The sequence below is a fragment of the Acinonyx jubatus genome, chromosome D4, assembly GCF_027475565.1.
Source record: "Acinonyx jubatus isolate Ajub_Pintada_27869175 chromosome D4, VMU_Ajub_asm_v1.0, whole genome shotgun sequence".
In the NCBI taxonomy this organism is placed as follows: domain Eukaryota; kingdom Metazoa; phylum Chordata; class Mammalia; order Carnivora; family Felidae; genus Acinonyx; species Acinonyx jubatus.
In genome coordinates this window covers 3,788,829-3,814,197 of record NC_069391.1, presented here as the reverse complement: position 1 = coordinate 3,814,197, position 25,369 = coordinate 3,788,829, and the positions used below count along the sequence as shown (strand labels likewise).

The following is a 25,369-nucleotide window of genomic DNA, read 5'->3' as shown; positions in this document are numbered from 1 at the left end:
GTACTCGCTAAACGAGAATTTAGAAATAAGGGCTCCCCCAAAGAGAATCCAGATGCTTAACTGAGGGAAGACCGGACAACGATGGAATCAAAGGGGGCTGGGATTGGGGCGCCTGGGTGGCTCAGTCGGTTGGGCGTCCGACTTCAGCTCAGGTCATGATCTCCGGCTCTGTGAGTTCGAGCCCCGCGTCGGGCTCTGTGCTGACGGCTCAGAGCCTGGAGCCTGCTTCGGATTCTGTGTCTCCCTCTCTCTCTGGCCGTCCCCCGTTCATGCTCTGTCTCTGTCTCAAAAATAAATAAACGTTAAAAAAAAAAAAATTAAAAAAAAAGAGGGCTGGGATAATGTCGTCTCGAACCGACCTGAAGTGTTGCCACATTTGCTTGGACAGAAGATACGGGACCGTCACCGGGACGCTCGGAGGACTTACTGAGTACCAACTGTGGATTACCTTATGTTCCAGGAAAGCCAGACACTAAAAGTTCCTAAACTCTCAAAGTCTAGCTCGCTTGCTTTACAGTTACCGAGACTCGCAGAAACGACATTCAGAAAGCCATTCCGTCCCAACCCTTGGCACGCATCGTACCTTGAGACATTTGAGCAAAGAAGGCAAGAGAGGTGCTTGAGACAGCTTGTGCTTCCAGGGCGGCTGCAGCCTGATGACGTGGCCCAGCAACGACAGGGCGGGCAACCGCGAGGCGGCTCTGCCCACACAGTCGTTCATTTTGTCCAGGAGGTGCTGAAAATGTAAAAGAGGGGATGCGCGTCTCAGCCAGGCTGGGAGGCAGGGGGAGGAGATCCTCACGTGAACATATGGAGGTCACACGAACCAAGGTAGCGATGGTTTACTCCAGCCCCTCAAGACCTCGATCAAACAAAAGATTTTTAAAAACCACACTGGCAAACGAAATACAGTTGTGTTTGGCCTGAGACAAGGCAGTCAGTTGGCAAGTCTAGGAAAAAGGGGAGCAGGCTCCTTCCTGGACCCTCTCGTCAAGTGCAAATCAGCCACTTCTTCCAGTACCCACTGGCCCCAAGCCTGCGGAGGGTCGCTGAAGCTGGGAGGGATCCCGTGGTAGCCACTTATTGCCGCCGGAGCCCCGTCCGCGTGGTTTGGCCCCAAATACAAATCAGGTGGTTGAGAAGTTAAAACTCAGCCCAGAAAAACAACAAAACAAAACAAGACACACTGGAAAGGGCACACGGCAGCAAGGCCTCCGAATCCTAGTGAAGCCACTAGCATTGAGGATCTCAGCACTTACCAAAGTCCGCCATCATCCGCCACCCACAAAAACAAAACACGGAGGAGCCCTCCAGGCACCTGGTGCTCGGCAAACAGGACTCGTCAATCAGCCCCGTCAGCCACCTGTACTACAGATTTCCCCACAGTGATTGAGTCTCGAACCCTACTGCCAGCATGACGGGATCATGGGTACCTCATAGGTCAAACTGTCAGTGGACAATTACAGCACGGGGACGACAGGCTCTCTTGGAACAGCAACATCTCAGGAAACCTATGAAATATGCTTTCTTTTGTCAACGTCTCGGGAAACGTAAATTCTGCAAATCATTTTCCTGTGTAGTTACAGTGCGGGAATGGGATCATCTGTGTTCTGGAGAAGTCGAGGCGGCAAGCTCTCAGACGGCACAGCGGGTGTGCGCAGAAGCCGTCGTGCTGGCAGAGAAGGGATTCGGCGCTCCCCCACGACGCCCCAGCGGTTACCTTATCGTGCGGCTCTTGTAGGGTAGTCAGGATGTGCAATACCGGCTGAGAACTGGTTTCCAGGTAATAATCCACCAAGGTGTTTACGAGCATCGGACCACGGTCTGGACAAAGGAAAGGGCGGGTGGAAACAGTTATTTCCTTTAGCGTTCTAAACTTACCTCACGTGGCGCCTGGCACAAAATCCAGAAAACGTTTCCTCATGTGCTACCCAAAGTTACACAGGGCATTCTATTTTTGCCCCCTTGAGTTAATTTGGGTTTAACGGGATAATATCAAATTTACCTGCCTAAATATCCATAAAAGCACTGAAATGCTAGCTTCTCTTTTTATTGCTTTTGATAATTATAAATTCGTAGGGGCGCCTGGGTGGCGTAGCAGGTTAAGCGTCAGACTCTTGGTTTCGGCTCAGGTCCTGATCTCACAGTTCATGAGACGGAGGCTTGTCGGGCTCTGTGCCGACGGCACGGAGCCTGCTCGGGGTTCTCTCTCCCTCTCTCTCTGCCCCTCTCCCACTCATTCTCTCTCCCTCTCTCTCTCAAAATAAATAAGTAAACCTTTAAAAAATAATAGTAAGATACAATAAAACTGTAATCAATCCACGTCCATTGTTAACAATTCAGGTTACACGCAAGTACGTAAAAGGAAAGTGCCCTCCACGACCAGCCTCCCAACCCAGTCTTCTGAGAGTCTGGCACACACCCCCTCACAAACCTTTTCCTACTATGCTAACCACACCGTGCACATGCGTGCGTTCACGTCCATAGTCACACGGTCCGCGTATATGTGTGTTTCTCCCACTTAACGACGTGTGGGCACCCTCCCATGATGGCACCTCTGACCTACTTCATTTTCCTCACTGACCTCCTGGAGCTCCACTGCCTGGCTCTGCGTGAGAAATTTAACCAGTCATCTACTGAAGGGTACTTGGGTTTTCCAATTTCTCCAAGGCTATAAGGAAATACGGACTCGTTTGGTTTTTTCAATGCTTATTTGTTTTTGAGAGACAGAGGAACAGAGCCTGAGCAGGGGAGGGGCAGAGAGAGAGGGAGACACAGAATCCGAAGCAGGCTCTGGGCTCTGAGCTGTCAGCACAGGGTCCGACACGGGACTCGAACCCACGAGCTGTGAGATCGCGACCCGAGCCGAAGTCCAGCGCTTAACCGACTGAGCCATCCAGGCGCCCCTGAAATTCAGACTCTTGTTAAGTGGGACACATGGTACGTGCTTTTCAATTGGTGATGGGGACCCCAAAAAGGCTGAACACTAGTTTATTCTCCTGCCAACAGTGCCCATTTCTATAATCAGCATTTGATTTCTATCAACCTAGTAAGCAAAGAAAGGTACTATTTAAATTCATATTTCTCTGATTAAAGACAGGGTATGTTGTGGTTTTTTTTGAAGTTCGTTTACTTATTTTGAGAGAGACGGAGACAGTGCAAGCAGGGGAGGCGCAGAGAGAGAGGGAAACAGAATCCCAAGCAGGCTTTGCGCTGCCAACGCAGAGCCCAACTCGGGGCCCAAACCCACAAAACCGTGAGATCATGACCTGGGCCAAAACCAAGAGTCGGACGCTTAACCACCGGAGCCACCCGGGCGTCCCAGGTTATGCACTTTTATGCTAGAAATCACATACGTGATTTCCGGACGAAATGTTCTATCTGGCCTCTGAAAACACTCGGGTGGGTGGAGTAAGGGAGGTGAGGTGAAACAAGACGCCGAAGCTCGTGGGGTCAGTATGTGATTCTTGACAGGTTTATGCGTGTATCTGAATATCACCGTAATTGAAAGCTTAAAGCACACAGAGAGTGAATCCACCAATATGTGCTCTTTCTCAGTGGTTTAAAGACTCTCCTTAGAAGGTGAAACCCCGAGTCAGCAGAGTGTCATCGCCCCGAGGGCAGAGGGGCCAAAAGGGACACAAAGCCACTTACCAGAATTGAGGTTCTCTTTAAAGACGGCTGTTACGTCATCACGCACGCTCAGCACGGGGGAGTCCAGCATGGAGACGAGCTCCCCGATGTTGGCTTGCTGGGCCATGGTCTTACGCGGGCGTGCTGTGCCGGGTCCGGAACGCGCACTACAGACTCTGCAGGCTCTTCATGGGTGCCACTACCAGACTGCGAGGAAGGAAGAATAACAGCGTGACAAAACGCCCCCCCCCCCCCAAAATGACCGCAAGACAGACCGGCACGCGTGTCCAATGCAGTGAAAGTTCGCCCAGAACGCTGCTGATAAAAGCAGCTAGGGTGTGAGATTAATTCTCCCTGACCCATTCGTGAACACAGTCGTGTGGAACGCAACAACCAGAGAGAGACGGGAAACCAGAGAGAGACCTGTCAGAACCATCGCAGCAACTTAATACCACGACCGAAGCTAAGTTTTTTATTTTCATTCCTACTTCTGATTCTACCTTGGGTTTCGGCTAAGACGATGCCTATGTTTCAAATCATCGATCAAAAGAGTAGGTGAACGATTTTCGGAAAAAGCACTGAAAACATACCATTTCCCTCTCGACACTCCCTTCAATGTCTAGAAGTTAGTATAGCTTCTTAGGTCACAGGACCATAGGTTCAACACCTCATTTCAACCAGGGACCGCTCCTCAATTTTTCGTACAAACTCCTCGCCCTAGGGGTCTATCACACTCGAATGCCACTGGTCACAGGGAACAGGCCCCGGGCGGGGGGCAAGCGGGGAAACCGTGCACCCTCCGAAGACTCAGTGCCTCCTGGTGCTGGAGATGCCGCCTCACCCTTCCGTACAAAAAAGCAGCTCATTCTCCAGGCGTCACTACCCACACTTACAATTGTTCTCTTCTCTCCGCTTGGGTCTCTAAAGGTGTATTTTTAAAAACAAAACCAGTTATCATTTAGGAGACAGGAAGTGCACACCTTCTACAAACATCACTGAATACAGTCCTTATATTGGTATCACGCAATTGGTTCCTCCGTCCCCATTTTGCAGGGAGAGAAACAGCGATCAAGACATTTGCTTGGGGCTGCTAAGTTGGCAAGAAGCAAAACCAAAAGAGAACTGAAATTTAAACCCAGATCTGCTTGACGGTAAAGCCCTAAGCCCTTAAATGTGACACGAAGCTAACTTATGGTTTTGACCCTCACAACAATTCTGCGAGGTCAGCAGATAGCCTCTTTTACAAATGACAATATGGATACTCTAGAAGAACAGGTAACTTTGCCAAGGTCACATGGTAAAGCAGAACTCAGATGGCTCCACTCCCAGACCAACGACTGTCTCTGTCCTCTGCCACCACGTTGCCTCCTCCTGGGCCTGTCCTGGAGTGAGCTGGAGTGGCCGCTCCCCAGCGTCACCGTCAACGGAAACCACCCGGGATGCCTATTAGAGATGCAGTCTCCTGGGCCCGTTCCAGAACTGAACTTGGGGGTTAGGAACCTGCATTTTAATAAGCACGCTGGCAGGAAACACTACGCTAAAGAAAAATTCCACTGAAGAGTTAAGTCCCCCTCCTGTAAGGATGCCAAATTTAAAGTACCAGTGACCCCAGAAACTGGTGAGTACTTCCTATCACCTCTGCTCTCATTTTTTTTTTTAATTTTTTTTTTAACGTTTATTTATTTTTGAGACAGAGAGAGGCAGAGCATGAACGGGGGAGGGTCAGAGAGAGAGGGAGACACAGAATCGGAAGCAGGCTCCAGGCTCTGGGCCATCATCAGCCCAGAGCCCGACGCGGGGCTCGAACTCACGGACCGCGAGATCGTGACCTGAGCTGAAGTCGGACGCTTAACCGACTGAGCCACCCAGGCGCCCCACCTCTGCTCTCATTGAATTACAACCTGGCAGTAGTCACTGATTTACCTCTTGGCAAATCAGAAGTTCATGAGCCCCAAAAATCACTTAAAATGTCTACATGCAGGGGCGCCTGGGTGGCTCAGTGGGTTAAACGTCTGACTCTGGATTTCGGCTCAAGTGATGATCAAATGGTTCATGGGCTCAACCCCCGCGTCGGGCTCTGCGTGGACAGCATGGAGCCTGTTTGCCATCCTGTCTCTCCTTCTCTCTCTGCCCCTCCCCTGCTGGCACATGCGCGCTCTCCCTCTCTCTCAAAATAAATCAACAAACATTTTAAAAATGTCTACGTGCATTTTCGATAGCTAATCCTGATGCAGGAAGTTGCTGGCTCACAGCTATAAATATAAATCTTATAGGTAAATCACAAAGAAGTCCATTTCAAAGGGCTTACAACTAGTCAGATTTTCTTGTAATAGAGTTCAAGGCTGAAAACAGAAACAAATTTCACCTTGTGAGTGAGATTAAATTAAATTTAAAAGTGAGGAAAATATCAACCTGTCAGGGTTTATTGTCCACTGAGAGAATTGAATGAGAGAATGTACGCACACACTTGGCACAAATAAACACTCCCTGAGTAGTGGCCACATATTTCAAAAAGAAAACTAGTAAAAATCTTGGGGCCATCATTTTCAAGGTGACTTTTTAACAGCACATTTATCTGGCTAGCCCTCACATTCACTCCTACTCCAGGTAAACCACAAATGATCCCTCATATTTAAAAGCATTTTTGTCCCCAAGTTTGGTTCTGTTCCAATAACACTGCTACTTACCTAGTCTCAGTATAGTGAGGCTCTGAGTTTGTATTTTGTATATTCAGAAGACAGTAACGTCAGAGCTGGTCCCCCAAATCCAGGCAACCCAGAACACAGACTGCCAGGAGTTCAACTCCAAACAAAGATGGCGCTCATCCAGTCAACTTGGCCATACCCAGGGCTGGCCAGCCTGGGCTACCTCGCTTGCTTTTCAGTTTGTAAATGTCATGTTAGGGGTCAAAGTCTTGTCTCTGGAGCCTGTTCTTTCCAGATACTTTACAGAAAGCACAAATAAGGTTTCATTGTAAAACACATTAGTATATTTTTGGCAATAAGCATTTCTCTTTGGTTCTAAGATTCTATCTTTCAACCATATTTTTTTAATTCCCCAGAAAAAAATATAAGTCTTGGGTTTCATGGGAGGTTCTTCATTTAAGTGTCCCAAGTTCAAGGATTCTGACATTCAAAAAAGCCCTCCCAAGGGTTTGTTTAATCATGAGCTTTTGAAATCAGTCCCGTGATTAGCGTATCTCTTTTAAAACTCATTCAAGTATTTCTCGAGGGGCTAAGTGCAGGGTGCTGAGTAGGAAAGACAGACTTAGCACATGCAACGGAGAATTAAATGCGGGAGAAGGAAGTGGACGGGGTTCAGTGTGTGCACAGAGTGGGGAAGGGGCCAGCTCAGCCTGTAGGCAGTAGGGGCCGGTGAGGCCCACACGTGTTAGACACATTTTGCAGTCTGGGGAAGATGGACTGGAAAAGTCACCAGAAGGTTAACACCACAGGCACCGGAAGCATCAACTTACAGCTGTGAAAGTCTCTCTTCCATTCTGGAAATAACCAAGTACAAAAAATAGGAGTCACGAGAAGCTGAAAGTCAAGACCTAGGTTAATACATTTCTGTAACCTACATGCCAAAGCGGTATTCCACTTAGTCAGTGTGATCATCACTGGCCGCGTGCCACAGCACAGTGCTACAGACAATGCTACTCGCATTAGGGAGCAATGACTTTCAACAGCCACTCCCCATGCCAAAACCTGTCACTCTGTCAGTCTTCTGGACCTCAGGAATACGCACGGCCATCGGTCTGAAGCCAACATCAAGGTGACATCCTCGACTCCTCCACTGGCTCTTGTCCTCCCCTCGGATCTGTCAGCAAACCCACGATTTTGCTGTCCCTTCATGGCTCCCGTCCAAGCCCCATCACCCTCCGTGCTACTCCTCCCGTCTATATTCCTGCTCCCCTTCCAATGCAGCTGCCACCAAACAACCACAGAAGACTCTGAAATGGGGAAATCAGAGTCCATCACCTGTTTAGCTCCATGCAATGGCTTCCCGTGGAGACAAGAAGAGCCGAAGCCACGAGCAGCTGGACGGCTCCCTGTGCTCTGGCCGGTTGTGAGCCCTCAGCCGCCGCCTGCCTCCTCTTGCTCCACTCTGCCTCGTCATCTCTCTGCTCTGGTCCCCGTCTCCCAAAACCCAGGAAAACTGGTGCTCCTGCTGTTGCCCCTATCCCTGGGATGCTCCTCCCCCAGATCCTTGCATGGCTGACTGTCACTGAGGTCTCTACTCAAAATGTCACCATCTCAGAGAGGTCTCCCCTGAGCACCCGACCGAAAGCAACAGGGGGGTTGTTAGTGACCACCCTTGAATCGACCAAGCTTAAACTTTACAACCGGTCATCAGATTCGATCACACAGGATACTTAGTATGATCTCAACTCGCATGGAAGATAGGGAGTCACCCAAGTTTAACTTTAGTCTCTATACTTGGCCAATATCTGGCTTTGGCCTTGGTCTTTGGAACCTCTGAAACTTGAACTGCCTACTTCAGCAGCATTTCTGGCATCCCTGACTGTGTGTGATCAATAGCTACGTGTTCATGTCGTAACCATTATATCTAATCTACACGATGTCTATAATGTGGACAAGGCGTGCACTTAGAATTACTGTTAGAAATCTGAATATTCACTCTTAAATAAAGGTAAAACACTCTAGCTGTAACATCCAAGCTCAGTGTTTCACAGTTTCATTACAAACATATATTTATTATAAAAATAAAAGCTTTAGCTGATGAACGTGGCTTTTTTTTTGAAGATTTTTTTTTAATGTTTATTTATTTCTGAGACAGAGAGAGACAGAGCATGAGTGGGGGAGGGGTGGGGGTGGGGGGACACAGAATCTGAAGAAGGCTCCAGGCTCTGAGCTATCAGCACAGAGCCCGACGCGGGGCTCGAACTCACAGACTGCGAGATCATGACCTGAGCCGAAGCCAGACGCTCAACCAACTGAGCCACCCAGGCGCCCATGAAGGTTTTTTAAAAATGTTTACTTACTTTTGAGAGAGCACAAGCAGGGGAGGGGCAGACATAAAGGGACGAAAGATCCGAAAGGGGCTCTGTGCTGACAGGCTGACAGCAGCAAACCCAATGTGGGGCTTGAACTCACTAACCGTGAGATCACGGCCTGAGCTAAAGCTGAATGCTCAACCGACTGAGCCACCCAGGCGCCCCTGAACGTGACTTTTATGTTCAGAAACAATCAAGAACTTTCAAATGGTTAAATATGTTAACTAATAATATGAGCATTAAGGAGATAGATTACGTAGATAACTTTACAAATAACAGCAATTATTCTTTGAGCCAAATGTTCATAAAATTTTTAATAATAGATGGCTAAACAGAAATTAAATTGCATTTTAATTCTACATTTTATAGAATTGTCTTATAGCACTTATTACAAACAAAATAAGCTTTTAAAGCTGCATTTAATTTATAGTCTTAATTAGTAGTCTTTCAAGAAAAGTAGTATTTGGGAATACTTCACATCTTGCAAGGATGAATGAAAAATGTCAACCTGTCACCTCAGTTGTAAGACACGAAAAAATCCAAACATCACAGTCAACAACATCCCTGAGAAATCATCTTCAAGCCAAATATAAAGACTATAAATAGTATAAAGAAAACAGTGTTAAGAAGAAACTGAAATCCCCTAGCACATTTTATACTCACTAATCAAATTTCAAAGCGGACTTTACAAAAATGCTTTAGGAAGACAAGGTCTTGTGGTTCTGTGTCTACGAAGGCCAAAAGAGTAAACCAAAAAGCTTGTCAAGATGGTGGCTACAGATTGCCAACAATTTTTAGTAGCTGAAGACAAAGGATCTGTGAGGCTTGCCCAAGCTATGATCCCAAGATACAGGTTCCTCCTAGAAAACAATCTTCCGCAAACTTTCCTAACTACGTTCTGCTCTGTCCAAAAAGGTTAGTGATGGGCTGACGGTAGTGGCTGAATGCAGCATCCCGCATGCAATGCAGCAACCGCAGTAGCAATCTAACTGCAGGTCCTGAGGAAGTCATCTTCCTACACGAGAACTCCAAACTTTACAAGCCTAGCTACTAAAATGTCATGCAACTGCAATACTAAATTTGCGACTTATGATGTGTGTTACTCAGCTTGGGCCCCGATCATATGAATGAACACCACCACTTGACAATGGGTTCTAATTCATACTCCGCGGACTTGTGAAGAAGGGCGAGTGTGAAGAACACGCAAAAACACTGAGAATGAAGTCACACTCCGGAAGCTTCCCCTACTTGTGAGAGAAGGACACTTGCACCCTGTTGTTGGTCCACAATCTGTACGAAATTCCTCTTTGTGAACAGACATCAGTCTTGAAGGCAAGAAATCCCCACTTTACTTCACAATTCCTGTGATGTAAGGTGAGGCGGACGATGACAGGACATAGTAATTGGCAACAAGTGAGCCATCAAGCGAACCCCATCAGCTACACACAGAGAGAGACAGCAACCAAACACCTCCCCATCTTCCCCACATCTTCCCACAGACGCACACAGTGCTGTTGCACTGGGCGCTCTTGCTGGTAAACTCAAAATTACAGCTCAGTGATACAAGTAACGTCACTAAGACCAAATTCGCATCCGCAAAAGTGCCAAAGCCTCACTATTTAGGAAGAGTATATTCTAGGACTTTGAAAATCCTCCAGTCCTAGAGACCACCACGTCCTATAGTCCATCTCCGAACACTAATTAAGACGATTAATAAGTAAAGCCATGTGAAGACGTAAATGCTAATTCACCAGTTCGGAGGTTCTCAGCGCAGGATGTACATCAGAATCACCTGGACGGTTCATAAAATCCGGATGCCCAGGCCCCACTCCAGAGCAGGTGAAGGGGTGGGGTCGAGAGACCACGTGGGTTCCCAAGGCACAGCCAGGGTCGAGAACCTCTGCGTTAGTCAAATGACTCGCCCCAACACAATGGCTTCAGTTTAATCAATTTAACGTAGTGGTTAAAACCGAGCTTCGCTGCTAAGATGACCTGATCTGAGTCAACAGGTCCCCCGAGTAGCAGCTAAACAACCTTAGGAAAAGCAGATAATATCTCAGAGCCTCGTTCCTCATCTGCAAAATGAGGATACACCAAAAGTGTGGCTGTGAAAAAGAAAATAAGTAACACGCATAAAGCACTTAACACAGTGCCTGGCACTGAATAAGCCATTAATAAACCACGGGTAGTTTGACAAATCATCTCATGCCACAGGAGGACCAGTTCCTAGCTAGTAGCTTAACCCAGAACCGTTCAGTCCCGAATGCAAAGAAACAAGTACACGTCTACACAGTCACGCCGGTGAGCGATTCCCTTCCATCTCCCCCAACCACTGGACTGAGTTGATACCTTACCTGTTCTGGGGACAATTGGTGCTTCGGCTTCCAGTGCTGTCAACCTGGTGTCTTTCATGGTCACTGAAGGGAAAAAACACACATATGTGGACAACAATCTTACAGTGAACTGAAAACCAGATGCAACGAGGGGGAGGTTAGGGCTCATCTGGTCCGAGCTGCTTCCTGCCCTAGCCCTGACAGGTGGCCATCTGGTTTCCACCAGAACGAACATTTACAATCACTGGGCGCACGTGCCCCTCTCTCCCTGTCTACATTTCTGAACAGCTGGTTGCTGGAAAATCCTTTATATTGTGCTGAACTTGTAATCTCTGTCTTCTGTTAGCTGTTTATTAGAGCTACAAACAAATGGGCAGGATGGGTTCTAGAATCACACGATTCCAAGTTACAATCCGAGCTCTGCCAGGTTATCGGCTGGGTCACTTCTGGCTGCTTATCTTAGCTTCCTAACATCTAGCCTTGTTACCTCATCTGGAAAGTGAGAACAGCGGCCTCTACCTCAGGAGGCTGCCTGGGGGGCCTACACCTCCTCATCGCCTGCCATGGCCCCCCCCCCACCCCACCGCCCACCCCCCGCCCCGGCCCCCAAGCTAAGCATTCAGCCTTAAAATGTCAGCTTATACATCTGCCCCATCAGAGAAGGCTTCCCTCCCCTCCGCTCCCGTGCCCCAGACTAGGTCAGGTCCCCTGTTATATCTGCTTAGCAGCCTATATTTCTTTGTGTCACTTGCCACAACCCAATGAAATAAGCGTAATTAGTTACTGAACATGACTCCCTCACCAGAATAGAAGTTGCATCCAGGAAGGGGCAGGAGCTCAGTCAGTAGCGTATCTCTAGCGGCTACCACGGTCTCTGGTATGGTTGACTAAAGGGTAGGACTTAAAATATTTCTTAAATAAATGCACAAGGCTGAATTCTGCCTTCGAAACAGCACAACCTGAATCTCATCCTTCCACGTGACAGGCATAAAATACTTGTGAACAGCTATCATTTTTCTACTTTCTTCCCCTTTTTAACAAAACTTTCTGTCTTGGCAATTATCTCATATTAAATAAGCACATAAAATAGGCATATACGTGTGCATGTGTGTATATTCCAAAGTGTTTTTTTTTAAACATTAATTTATTTTTGAGAGACAGAGAGAGACAGAGCACAAGCAGAGGAGGGAGAGAGAGCGGGGGAGACACAGACTCTGAAGCAGGCTCCAGGCTCTGAGCCATCAGCACAGAATGGGGCTCGAACCCACAAACCGTGAGATCATGGCCTGAGCCGAAGCCGGACGCTCAACCGACTGAGCCCCCCAGGCGCCCCTATCCCAAAGTGTTTTAAAATGTGGGCCCTTTAGGGGCGCCTGGGTAGCTCAGTCGGTTAAGCGTCCGACTTCAGCTCAGGTCACGATCTTGCGGTCCCGTGAGTTCGAGCCCCGTGTCAGGCTCTGGGCTGATGGCTCAGAGCCTGGAGCCTGCTTCCAATTCTGTGTCTCCCTCTCTCTCTGCCCCTCCCCCATTCATGCTCTGTCTCTCTCTCTGTCTCAAAAATAAATAAAAACATTAAAAAAAAAAATTTAGGGGCGCCTGGGTGGCTCAGTTGGTTGAGCGTCTGACTTCGTCTCAGGTCATGATCTCCTGGTCCGTGGGTTCGTGCCCCGCGTCGGGCTCTGCGCTGACAGCTCAGAGCCTGGAGCCTGTTTCGGATTCTGTGTCTCCCTCTCTCTCTGACCCTCCCCGGTTCATGCTCTCTCTCTATCTCAAAAATAAATAAATGTTAAAAAAAAATTAAAAAAAAAAATTTAACATGTGGGCCCTTCGAACTAAATGTGGGTACAGTGTAATCATGAGCTGGCAGCCCCAGGAGGAGCAGGGATTACCTGTCTGGTCCCCCAGTGGGCACCCCGGGCCTACTGCAGGATCTGGCAGAGAAGAGGCAAATATACCCTGTTCGGGTCAGCAAAGATTTCACCACCTTCTCCGGTAGCCCTTGCAGGGTGGGAAATAGAGCGAGAAAGCGGGGCCGCACACACTGCGCGCGACGCCCCGTCAGCGGGCGTGCAAAAGCCCTTTGCGGGCCTGTGACGTCAAAGTCGAGCTAGTGGATGGAGCAACTCTCTAACAAGTAACAGCTCTTGCCCCAGACGACCGGGTAACTACATTTCCTTGTGGAGCACACTCCAGGCATTAAAATCCAACGGTCCTCGGTGGCATCGTGCAAGTGTGTGTACTTCCAAAAAGGCCAGCCAAATCGTTCAGACGGGGAGTGCTTGCCTGGCCACAGTCACTCCGTCAAGTAAAGAACCGGAATTAAAACACAGAAGCCTCTACTATTCCGCATCCTGAAGTCAGCTGTAGTCCAGTGAGTCATACAGACTTCCTCTTACAATTCATCCTAGGTGGATCTTTTACCTGCCTGAAAAGGAGTATCCCAGGGAAGGGTGGAATGGGGATATACACAAGACGGGATCTCGTAGCCTGCCCAGCCAAGATCGCCACCGGAGACAAAGGGGCTGGCACGGGAAATCAGAATGTCTTTTGTCCAACGTTCAACACGAAGACTTCTTAAATTCTTTATCCCTAGGCCAAAAAACGGCTCAGGCTCATCGTAACAAACTGTCATCAATCTAATGTCGACAAGTCAAAGGCCACCTGCCGTTATTTGTATTTTTAACTGCTTGTTGACTTATCCATTTATATTTAAATCCTGTCCTATGGAGGTACTGCTAGGTAACATCGTCCTCGTCAGGCAAGTGCAATGTGGCCTGTGAACTCCCTGATCGGAGGCGAGGAATGTTGAAGACCCTCTTTAAAGCTGTGGATGGAAACACCTTCAGAGCATAACAGGGTCAAGTCACATTCTTAATCTTCAAGAGCCCAATCAAAAAGGAAACATGCCTCCAGATATAGATGTTTCCTCTTTCATATCTGACTCAAAAGACGCATTCTCACCTAGAGATGGAACTTCCTACAAGCAGTCTTTTTGAATGAATGAATGAATGAATGAATGAATGAATAAAGGGTAAGTCTGAGGAAGAAGAGGGCTCTGTGCTTTTAGTATTCTGAGATTAAACAGAAAGAGCTCAGGTCAATTTGTTTCCATAGTTCACCTTAATTTCATTCTTAAGGTGTTTACAGAGAGATGGCTTATATACTTAGGATTACACTCAAACTCCAGCTTAACAGGCACGTACAGCTGCCATCAGCAGAACCCTACACACCTTTTTTCACATCCCTCTGTCCTGGGCAAGGTGCATTACATGCTGTGAGACAGCTAAGAGCTATGCATCCCTTTATGAAATACCTAAAATGCCTTTAGAAAGTATTTTATCTGAAAACATCAGTCGAGTATTCAGACTTTTGGCAAACCATGCCAAGGCATCATGCGTGTGGCCTTCTATCCCACAATGCCTTAGAACTGCGAATCCCATCAAATAGGTACCTGCATAACATACCGCCTGAGACGATTTTATACATGCTTGTCTATGAGGTAAAAATGAAGGCAGGTGTCTCGTCACCATAACTTGCTTCCCATGCTCAAGTCTTTCATCTAAAAAATTCAAAGACAATTCAGATACGGGTTCAGGCACAGACGGACTATTTTACAGGACAGGCAGATCAGAACCAGCACTCCATTATGTTAATAATAAAGATAACAGCAGTAACGATACGCTGGTACACCACTGCGTTCAGCGCTGGCTCGGTAACAGTCTCGGGTGATTTCCTCGAGCAATCTTCCACCAAGTGAACAAAGCTGCCTTCAGCACAGATGCATCCAAAAAGGGTAAGATACTAGCTGCCATTCCCTCTTCCCACGACACACAGGAAGGAGGAGAAGGGGTTAGGAAACACCACTCCGCATGTGAGCGTGAAGCACCTGATGGAGAAACCTGCCAAAACGTGTAGTTGTGGCTGACTTCACCGCCCTCGCAGCTGCACACCCTCTCAAGGTCACATGAACCGGGCCAGGGGAGCTCCAGATTTGCCATTCAGAATTTTTGCCATTAGGGACCTGGAAGGACAACGTGCTGAAGCTTATGCCCCATTTCAAAGGTGAATCTTGTAGAACTTGTCTGTAGGGATGGAGCTTGGTCTCAGTAAGATATATCTCTTCTATAAATAATAATGTTTCTTTTATCCTGAATCAAAATTATTTACCAAGAAAATACACAGCAGACAAGTATCATGCATGTTTCAAACAGCCACTCTACCGAGCTTCCCCTAAAAGAAATCTGAGCAAACTGCAAGATTTCTTTAAGTTTCAAGTTCCTAGGACTAAAACAAAATACCCCAGGAAAATCAAAGGGCACAGGCTTTGACACTTCAGGATAGTGGTTCTCAAATGTGGTCCCAGCAACAGCAGCATCACCGGGGGATTTGTTAGAAATGCAGACCCCTGGGCCTTGTGCCACACCTCTGAATCAGGAACTGTGAGGGTGGGGTCTCCTGGGGGATTCTGATGCCCTTATTAAAGGTGAGAACCACTGGCCCAGGAAGCAGAAGGATGAAGCCAAAAAAAACACTAAAAATATAAATTTGGGGGCGCCTGCGTGGCTCAGTTGGTTAAGCGTCCGTCCCACTTTGGCTCAGGTCATGATCTCGCAGTCTGTGAGTTCGAGCCCCACGTCAGGTTCTGTGCTGACAGCTCAGAACCCGGAGCCTGCTTAAGATTCTGTGTCTGTCTGTCTGTCTGTCTGTCTCTCTCTCTGCCCCTCTCCTGCTCACACACACTCTCTCTCTCAAAAATAAACATTAAAGGGGTGCCTGGGTGGCTCAGTCAGTTGAGCGTCCGACTTTGGCTCAGGTCACGATCTCGTGGTTTGTGAGTTCGAGCCCCGCATCAGGCTCTGTGCTGCAGCTCAGAGCCTGGAGCCTGCTTCCGATTCTGTGTCCCCCTCTCTCTCCGCCCCACCCCTGCTTGTGCTCTGTCTCTCTCTGTCCTTCAGAAATGAATGAACATTAAAAAAATTTAATAAATAAAATAAACATTTAAAAAGCCACAAAAATACACATATATATTTAATATATAATTTTAAAAATAATTTGAGGTTCAAAGGGAAAAAAATACATAGTGCCTAAACCTTGGAAAAAAGCCCAGTGGAATTCTGCCAGGTGCTAAAGGTACCAGCACAGACTGAACTCCAAGCCTGACAAGCACTTAGCAAGTTACATACCTGAGATCTCCACTTCTAATTTTTTTTAATGTGGCATTTAAGTCAAATTCCCTGACAAGTGTAAAGAATCATTCAATGTAGAAGTTTAACAAGATGATGTACAACCCAAACAGTACACGGGTCCACCTCTGAAAGGCTTGGGCCTTTCCCACCTACTGGTTTAAAAAAAAAAAAAAAAAAAGTTTTTAATAAAGCCCAAGTCCATTTTTAAGAGGAGTAATCTGTCTAGAATAATCAGCCGGGCTGCAAGCTGGGTCTATAAAGTTCCTGAATGGATCTGTATGAATTGTTTGGTGGTGACAGGACAGGAAGGGATATTTGGTCCAAAGCTTCCAGCAGATTTTCAGAGGGGAACTGAGGCGCCCCAAAAGTTAAGAACCACTAACTTATGAATGAGTTTATGAGATTAGCAGTTCGTGTCATTTATCAAAGCGAAAGATGAAATGTTTGGGCTCCGAAGTCAACCAACAGGGTTCAAATCCCAGTTGAGAAGCTGTGAAAGTGACCTTAGGCCTCAGTTTCCCCATCTTCCTCACCTGTCTCTTAAGGCTGTGGGAAGAGTTAACGGGGATCATGCATGTAAAATAGCACCATGTCAGGCACATAAGTACTCAATAAATACAAACTTGATTATAACAATATTACTACTAAATGAAACGTATTGCTGGGTACATGAAGCTTCAGTCTACCCATGTAACAACTTGTATGTGCAACATTGATAAAACCATTCTATAACTCGAAATGGATACACTTCATGTTTGCTGCTGTGCTCCGTGAACTATTCAAAGTAGCACTGGTCTTAATGCAGACATTAAGGTCACTATATCTGTTCTTTCTTATCACCCCCTACTGAGCCTCCCATCACCAACAGAAAGGCAAAACTGTCCCTGGTTACTCAAATAATGCTTCGTGGTCTCTCCCACCATTATCTTTACTTTAGAAAGTGACCTGTGAATTCTAGGCCAGTCACTACCAGGCCTTGGTATCAAAGCTGGGGTTTTAAGGCACTTACTCACTAGATGATAATCTGAATTCATTCAACCTTAAAAAGTTTTCTGTTACCTTTTGCTGGTTCCCAGGACAGAACAAAAGTTAGCACTGCACAAGGGACAAGAAGAAACTGGCGAGGTCCTAAGATCATATATCTTTAATATATATATATATTTTATTCCCCCCCCAAAACAGAGACATTAGATATTAAATGACTAACTTCTAGCAATTATAGGCTTAAAAAGTAAACCAGAAAAAGGATAATCTCAAATTGCTGATGGCAGACCTCTTTCAGACCAATTTAAATGGCCAAAAATGAGGAATATTGTTAAGCAAACTAAATTATACTAAACACAGGGGGGGAATCTCAAGTGTGAGTATATGTTAATTATACACACATATATTTTTAAAGCAAAAAGCTACAGGTTTGAATGTTACTGAGTATACTTTGCTTTCATGCTTAAGCTCAGCTCCTTACATGACAAACAAAACTAATATAAATAAAACCAATCTCTCAAAGAGAGATTTATAATGTGAAGAATTTACAGAGGGTTACCTCTTAAAGCATCATGTGATACAAAGGAAAGGATACAGAAGTCATCACTCACTGGGTCAGGCTAAGGGTCACCAATGTGCTTAGTTATTTTTAAATTTTTAATGTTTGTTTATTTTTGAGAGATACAAAGACAGACCACAAGCAGGGGAGGAGCAGAGAGAGAGGGAGACACAGAATCCGAACTAGGCTCCAGGCTCCGAGCTGTCAGCGCAGAGCCCGACGCGGGGCTGGAACTCACGAACCGCGAGATCATGACCTGAGCCGAAGTTGGATGCTTAACCGACTGAGCCACCCAGGCGCCCCAATGTGCTTAGTTATTATAAAGCCGTTAACACTTTGAGTCAATCAATTGAGTCAGAATGTTTAACTGAAGCCCCAGGAGGACTTGAAATCCCAGAAATTCAGACTTAGAAACACTGTAATTCACAAGCCAACTCTCTTACTTCACAGACGAAGAAGCTTAAGCTTAGAGAACTTCGATGGCTTGTTAAAAGTCAAGAGCTATCTGATTTTTAGCAAAGGCCTAAAACAGTTGATGCATCGCTGTACTTGGCTCCTCTGCATCCAAGAGTATACTGTTAATTCCAGGAAAAGCTAGTCCACTGTGGCTCTGGAACCTGGAAAAGAACATACCTGTACCCTAACAAATGGTGAAAGGACAGAGCTACGGGATCAAGTCAACTGTAATTCAGAGCCAAAAACTCACCCAGCACTACACACCCACCGAAGGGTAGAAACTATCTTAGGAAATGCCTTTGCAATAAATTATACATCAAAGGAAAAATAGCCAAACTGATACTCGAAGCCACTGGTCCTCAACCTCTGGCGTACATCAGAATCACCTACAACTGCCTCCAAAATATATACCCAGGGTATCCTTGGAGACCAAGCATGTGGGCCCGTGTACTATGGGACTGGACATCTGCGCATGGAGGTTCTGATGAACACGGCTGCTTGAGATCGCGTGTTCCCGGCGATTTTGTGATTCCATAAACATTACACAGACAAGTGTATCTTTGATTTGCCCTGGGAAGACTGTTCAGTTTCGGCCCACAAATGACACCAAGCATGCACAAAACGCATCGGATTACGCCGCAACAGTAGCCGTGTGACATGCCCTCACTCTTAACCCAGGGAGGAAGGGTACAAGCGAGTCACAGGATTCGAGACACTCCAAGTTAGTGAAGCGGGGTACTGAAGGCCTGTAGCCGCCCAAGAGTCTAACTAGGAATTTAGAAACACACGAAGCCCTCAGGACACGAGGAAATGCACGAAGGGAAGAAAGCTTCCATCATCCACCTTTCCAGGCACCTGATGGAAGAGGGTTTTATGTAAGATATTAACTTTAGTAAGAGGATATTTTCATTTTACATCGTCTATAAATACCCCTTAAGTTTACCCCAGGTGGTTAGGGGAAGACTTCGCTGCTCCCCAGGGCAATAGCGGAGAATGTTTCAGTGTTTCTGAGGGGCTTCATTTGCCTGATGCACGACTGTTACGGGTACATTTCCCTACACAACCCTAAATCAGCCCTCCCATTTGCATACTCCAGGTTTACTCAGGAATGTTCAACTTCAGAATCACAGGTGGCTGCTCCGCAAATCAAGGGCTCCCCGAAGACTCGGTTTGATAAACGCTTCCTGAAATTTACAGCCCCGCCTCGCCGGCGTGTTTGAATTCCGATGACTCCAAGTGGATCCCGAAATTATAAATCAAAGCATCTCAGAAGAATATTATTCTAATTTAGTACTTTTACAGCTTAGTCTATGCAAAGTGAAATGCTATTTCCAGGCTTTCTATTAACAAAACAAAACAAAAAAACAGCAACGATTTTAGTAGGACTTCTTTCCGCAGTAAACGTGTCCTTTTATAAAAACATCACACACTTGCCGGCCTAATTTAGACTCACGTGTTTACAAGCACAAAGGCTGCCATCCCAAAGGAAGCTCAGGTGTAGGAGCCCCTATCGCTGTTGGAGGCCCCATAGCTGGACACAACGGACCCCTCTTCAACAGGAGACGCGCACGCACGGGCACCTGCGCACAAACTCCGAGCCATCGGTTCCAGCCACTTAATTAGAATGACAGGCCGGCTCCGGTCAAGCAACATCCACACGGACCAAGCGGGAGTAGCAACAAGGCCGGGAGCACAGTCTTGGAACCCACAGCCGAACACCCTGCGGACGGGACCCTGGGCCACCAGCCCCAATCTCTCTGGGCCTCAGTTTCCTCCCCTGGGAAATGGAGGCGTCGACAGCGGCCGCCTCTCCCCGTCGCCGCAGGGACTGCAGGAGAGGGCGACCGCCGAGCACCAACCCGCCCGGGGAGCGCTCCACTAACGCGAGCGCTTGCTGTCGGGAGGGCCGCGCCCCCTCCCCCGCCCAGCCCCCGAATCCAAAACACACGGAGCACAACTCGCTCGCAGGAAGCACAAAGAGCTTTAATCCTCCAAGGTCCCTGGGCCCGCGGGCTCGTCGTCTTCCAGTTCCGCAAACGAATGAATGGGCGTCGAGGAGCGGCTCCGCAAACAGCTAGCCGCCGCCGAGGCTTCACCTCGGCCGCCTTGGAGGCAACTGTCTCCGACCGTCAAGCAAACACCCACGAGCACACGCGGAGCGAGGCGCCCCAGTCCCGCGAATTTCAGCGGACGCGCCGGGAGTGCAGGCGAGTCCCCTGTGCCCACGGGCTGCCTCCATTCATTCTCCGCCCCACCCCCCGGCCCCCCCCCCCCCGGAAAGCCCCAGCACCAGCCGCCCTCCCCCACCGGCCCTGCCCCTCCGGCCGGGGGTCTCTCCCCTGCCCTCCGCACCCCGCGGGAGCCTGTCACCCCGCCGAGCGAGGGGCTGGCGAAGGGGCCCGCCTCACCCCTGCCCTCGGCACCGCGCCCCGGGGGTACAGCCGTCCCCTCGGCCGCCGAGGAGGGGCGAGGTGCTGGTCCGGCCCGCCTCTCCTCCCCAGGGACTCTCGCCAGCTCTGCGGGGCCCCGCCAGAGACAGCACGTAATCAGAGGGAGGGGACAGCCCTCCGGACACCCCTTCCCGGGCTTCCCTCTCCAGCAAGTGAGCCCCCTGCCCCAGCCCCTCGGGCCCCCCCCCCGACCGGGGTCGTGGTGCCAGGGGTGCCCCGAGAAGCCCCCGTGGAAAGGAGGGGGGCGACACCCCCATACTCACCCACCGTCTCCTCCCCCTCAGCTGTTTACCTCACAGTTCCTCCAGCCTACAGGGCGCCGCCATCTTGGACGTACAGCACCTCCCCCGTCGTGAAATGCCCACGACCGCTGCAGCCTCCGCCACGAAAAAGAGTGCCCAGCTGGGTCTCCCCTCCCCCTCGACCCCAGCGGCAGATGACCGCGGCCGGCAGCCCCGTTGGACGGAAGAGGCCGTCCTGCTCATTACTGGTGGTGAGAACCGGCCGAGAAAGAGCCCAGGAGAGTTTGTAAGGTCGGGGGGGCGGGGACGGGCGGAAGGATCCCGAAAGGAGGCCGCTGAGAGATCTTGTGACTCTGGAGGAGGCGAAAAGAAGGGCCGGCGCGGCGGGAGGAGCCACGCGAGGGAGCGAGGGGCGGGGCGGAGGTCACGTGCTCGGGCGGCCGGGAGGAGCCGTGCAAGAGGCGTAAACAAGGTGGCCCGGCTGGGTGTGGTTGGGGTGCCTGCTGCCTTCCCCGTCGTCCCCTCTGCCCTTGCAGACCCAGTTGTTCCCTCCTCCCCGAACCCCTTCCCGGGGTCTCTCTCTCTCTCTCTCTCTCTGTAACCCGCCGCAGAGCCGCGATCATGTTTCCCAAAGAGCCCCTGGGGCCCGCGTGGGTGAAGGGTCCGCTCTGGAGCCTTGGAGGAGTGGCTTTTCACTCCATCCGGGCAGCCTTCGTTCCTTTGCAGAATATTCGCAAAACCCCACCTCTGGGACTGTGAAGAAAGAACCACACTGGCGTCTGCCCTCAGGTTGCCAACGCCTCAGACCTGATCACGACAGTTGTGGACAACCACCCTAATCGGAGCAGACAGCTTTGAAATGAAGCAGCCTGAATCCCGTCCCTTCTATTTCCTAGCTGTCTACCGGCTAGACCTGGCAAGTCTTAAAGTCGGCGGGGGGCCTCAGTTTCTTCCTCTGGGAAATGAGCATAATAGCATTCCTCAAGTGAGAATTCAAGCCCCGAGCATAGTAAAATGCTCAACAGGTGATGTTCTTTATCAGAGGCCAGAGCAGCATGACAGAGCAGGCAGAGAGTGAGATGAGCCTAACAGAATTTGAAAGGCTTTTTGAAGGAGTGGGCATCTGCTTTGTTTTTAAAGGAAAGGTAGGTTGTATGAAATAGAAATGGGAGAGGCGGTTGGGAGGCCGGAAGCACCGACGAATCAAGAGCCTGGAGGCAGTAAGTGCTGGGTGCCTTCTGGGAAGAGCAAGTTTTGTCATGGGAACCATTTGGGTCACCATGCCAGGCAGCTTGTGATACAAGGGGCCAGGTGCATCAGTGGCCAGAACAGTGGGTGCTGTCTGAATTCGGAGAGGCCCAGTGTTGCCCCAGGTGGGGCTGCTGCTAGCTTGTCTGGTGCTTTGTGAGAATTAGACACCCCTTCTGAGACCGTAGCCCATGTGAGCAGAGCCCAGGGTGTATTTCAGCCCTGTCCTCTAGCCCCCGATCCTCCTGGATTGAGCAGTGCACAGCCTTTATAACCATGCTGGCTTATGGGGAAGGTGGGTGTTGAGCTGGGGATTCAACCAGTCTAACGTGGTTACGGAGGCAGTTGGGGGAAGCCAAGAGTTCTTGATTCAAACGGACCAGAGCTTGAGTGCAGGTTTCTGCTGTCCTACGAACGGACTCAGACTTAGTTTCCTCATCCACAACGTGGGGTGATGATAATGTCTGCCGAGTGGGGATTTGAGGTTGACCCAGTGAGACGTTAAGATATAACTAGGGTAAAACCTAGTTCCATAACTGTTACTTCTGGGGGCGCCTGGGTGGCTCGGTGGGTTAAGCGTCCGACTTCAGCTCGGGTCATGATCTCATGGCCCCTGAGTTCGAGCTGTCAGCACGGAGCCCAGAGCCTGCTTAGGAGTCTGTGTCTCCCTCTCTCTCTGCCCCTCGGCCACTTGCGCTGTGATTCTCTTTCTCTCTCAAAAATAAATAAACATTAAAAATTTTTTTAAAAAAATAAATGTTACTTATGTTACCATGTTGATTGTGTTCATGGCCAGCATCCATCACTCCCAGGAGCTGGTCCACCAAATACTGAACTCTATGTAGCCACCCAAGGGCCATCAGCTTGGTGGGGGGGGGGGGGGGGGGGTGGGAATCCAGAGATGAAAAGGTTGGGGGAAAAGGGGAAGGATCTGGTTTCTCCACAAACCATTTGGCAGGAAGGACTACACTGCCTTTGCATGCACGCCAGGGCCGGGACTCAAGTGCATTCAGAGATTTCTGAGTCCAGGGATTGGAGGGCCCAGGTTAAGGGGTGGAGTCGAGGGCCAGGCACTGCCCTAGAGTTCTGACCCAGGAACCTCCCTCCCTCCCCCCAATTTTCCTTAGCGCTCTGACCTCATCCTGCTGGAATGTTCTTCTCTGTGGAAGGGAGCAGTGATCCATGGAGCTCATCAACTCCTGGCCCTCAAGGGGGGCCCGAACTACATTGTTACTGTTTATACAGTGTCTGGAAGAAGAATGGTAATTGTTCTCTCAATATGGACCACCAGGGGCTCGTGTGACAAGAGGCCAGAAAGAAAAGGCAGAGGCAGCCCAGCCACCATCCCCAGCAGCTCTTAGTCCAGGCTACCTGGATATTTTTTTCTCTAAAAGTCATGGGTCGCCTGTCTGAACGTGACAAGAAACAAAGGAGCTGAGCCGGTGTAGGCAGGTGGTGCTGACCCGATAGACGGGGTAGTCTTCCCCTGCATTAGTCTGTGCGACGTCTCCCCCTCCCCTTCCCGGGGACAACCACAGTACCACCCTCGAGCCACGGGGGCACTTGGACCGGGCCTGGCCAATCCCCATCATCTAGCCAAAGAGAGTGGCCGTTGGACACGTGACTTGAGCTGGACCAATCAGGGTGCTTCCCTGAGTCTATATATGGATACTAAAGAGAGATTGTGCCTTGCCTCGGGTAAGTAAACCCAGATGAAGAAGCTGTGACCCTCCACGTCCCCATCTCCTACGACAAACTCAGAAGTCCAGCCAAATGATGGAAAAGACCTAGATGGAGACCAAGACGGAGATGGAAAAAGAAATATGATTCGCTATCTCCCGAATTTTCAGAGTCCTGGAAAAAAGCCTGCTTTCACCCTTCTGTATGTGGCCTCATGCTACTCACCCTGCCTCCAGGGGCCACACATCTCCTACAGGGCCAAGTCCAAGTTTCTGGCAGTAGCCTCCACAGAGCCCTGGAACCCCATCTTAGCAGCAGCCCCTCGCTGTTTAGCACTGTGTCCAAAAGAGCAAGATTATATGTGTATACACTATATACATATATGACCATGCCCATATCTATGCATGTACTTTTAACTTACATAAATGGTTTATGTTTGCGGTAGCAATTTGTTTCTGGCCTTTTTCCCCACTCACGTTTTGAAGCTCCGTGCATGATGCTCTGTATGCATCTAGCCAGTAGCTTCTAATGGCTGACAATTATTCAGCGATACGGATCTACACTGATCGGCCCTCCACTCTCCCAGGGAGGGAATGATACCCACGGTGCCACCCGAAACACTGGGAGGAACATGCTGTACTGATACGGCTGAGAATGTCTTTGGGGTGTATATCTAGGAGTAAAGCTGGTGGACTTAACTTTGTTGTTGTTTTTAGAGAATTTTTTTTTAATTTTGTTGGGGTATAATTGATATACAAAAAAAATTGCACACATTTAATTGCACACACATCTGGATGACTGCCCACAAAGGCCCACACCCATGATACCATCACCACAACCAAGGTACTAAACACACCCATCACCTCCAAAAATTTTGCACGGACTTACCACCAAATTGTTCTCCAGGATGGCTGCCCCAGTCTAGTGTCCACGAAAATGCCCACATCCCTGCCAACACTTGGCATCGACTGGCTCTTTCATGTTTTCAGCACACTAGGGCTATACTGACACGTTCTTATTTTGTTTTGTTTTGTTTTTAATTTTGAATGTTTATTTTTGAGAGAGAGAAAGCGCGCACAAACGTGGGCACACGCATGGAGGAGAGGCAGAGAGAGGGAGACGGAGGTTCCAAAATGGGCTCCACACTGACAACAGAGAGCCCGATCTGGGGCTCGAACTCACAAACCGGGAGATCATGACCTGAGTCAAAGCCGGACGCTCAACTGACTGAGCCACCCGGGCACCCCTGACATGTTCTTGTTTAATTTACCACTCTCTATTAGTGAGACGGAGCATTTCTTCATATTCTTGTTAAGCTGTGGGTTTCTTCCTCTATAAATTGCTCATTCTTATCTTTTGGCCATTTTCCCAATAGAGTTACTATCTTTCCCTTGTTGATTTGTGGGAGCACCGTCTCTGTTTTAGGTGTGTGCCCCCTTGTTGGCTACCGATATTTCCAATGTTCCCCCCAGTCTGTTATCATCCTAGTAACTGTAACTGTATTGTATTACATTGGAAGAGAGACATTAATCCTGATGTTATCAAACTCATCTCCTTTTTTTTTTTTTTTTTGAGACTTAC

At 48.8% G+C, this 25,369-nt stretch overlaps 2 protein-coding genes across 17 annotated transcripts in view; one reads left to right on the top strand and one right to left on the bottom strand.

Annotated features, from left to right (window-relative positions):
- TSC1 (TSC complex subunit 1) overlaps positions 1-25,369 on the bottom strand; it is a 59,211-nt gene that overhangs the window by 29,371 nt on the left and 4,471 nt on the right. For 2 of the 16 annotated variants that reach the window (XM_027035499.2, XM_027035511.2), the window contains exons 1-5: positions 20,882-20,971; positions 11,005-11,067; positions 3,655-3,840; positions 1,721-1,824; positions 584-736 (exon numbers count right to left, since the gene is read on the bottom strand). In XM_027035499.2, coding sequence (XP_026891300.2) covers positions 584-736; positions 1,721-1,824; positions 3,655-3,760 — 363 coding nt within the window. In that variant the 5' untranslated portion in view covers positions 3,761-3,840; positions 11,005-11,067; positions 20,882-20,971. The other 14 variants (XM_053204439.1, XM_053204441.1, XM_027035503.2 and 11 more) reach the window with 13 other exon arrangements.
- LOC128312075 (basic proline-rich protein-like) lies at positions 19,761-22,861 on the top strand. Its single transcript, XM_053204445.1, has 2 exons — positions 19,761-21,111; positions 21,587-22,861. Exons 1-2 carry the CDS (start codon positions 20,209-20,211, stop codon positions 21,617-21,619), a joined length of 936 nt encoding a protein of 311 aa, XP_053060420.1. The 5' UTR covers positions 19,761-20,208; the 3' UTR covers positions 21,620-22,861.

What these genes read in the sequence shown, in the direction of transcription:
- LOC128312075 (XM_053204445.1), top strand. Translation starts at nt 20,209, where the DNA reads ATGAATGGGCGTCGAGGAGCGGCTCCGCAAACAGCTAGCCGCCGCCGA. An exon ending in CGTCCTGCTCATTACTGGTG is followed by an intron (nt 21,112 to 21,586) that starts GTGAGAACCGGC and finishes GTTCCTTTGCAG; the next exon opens with AATATTCGCAAAACCCCACC.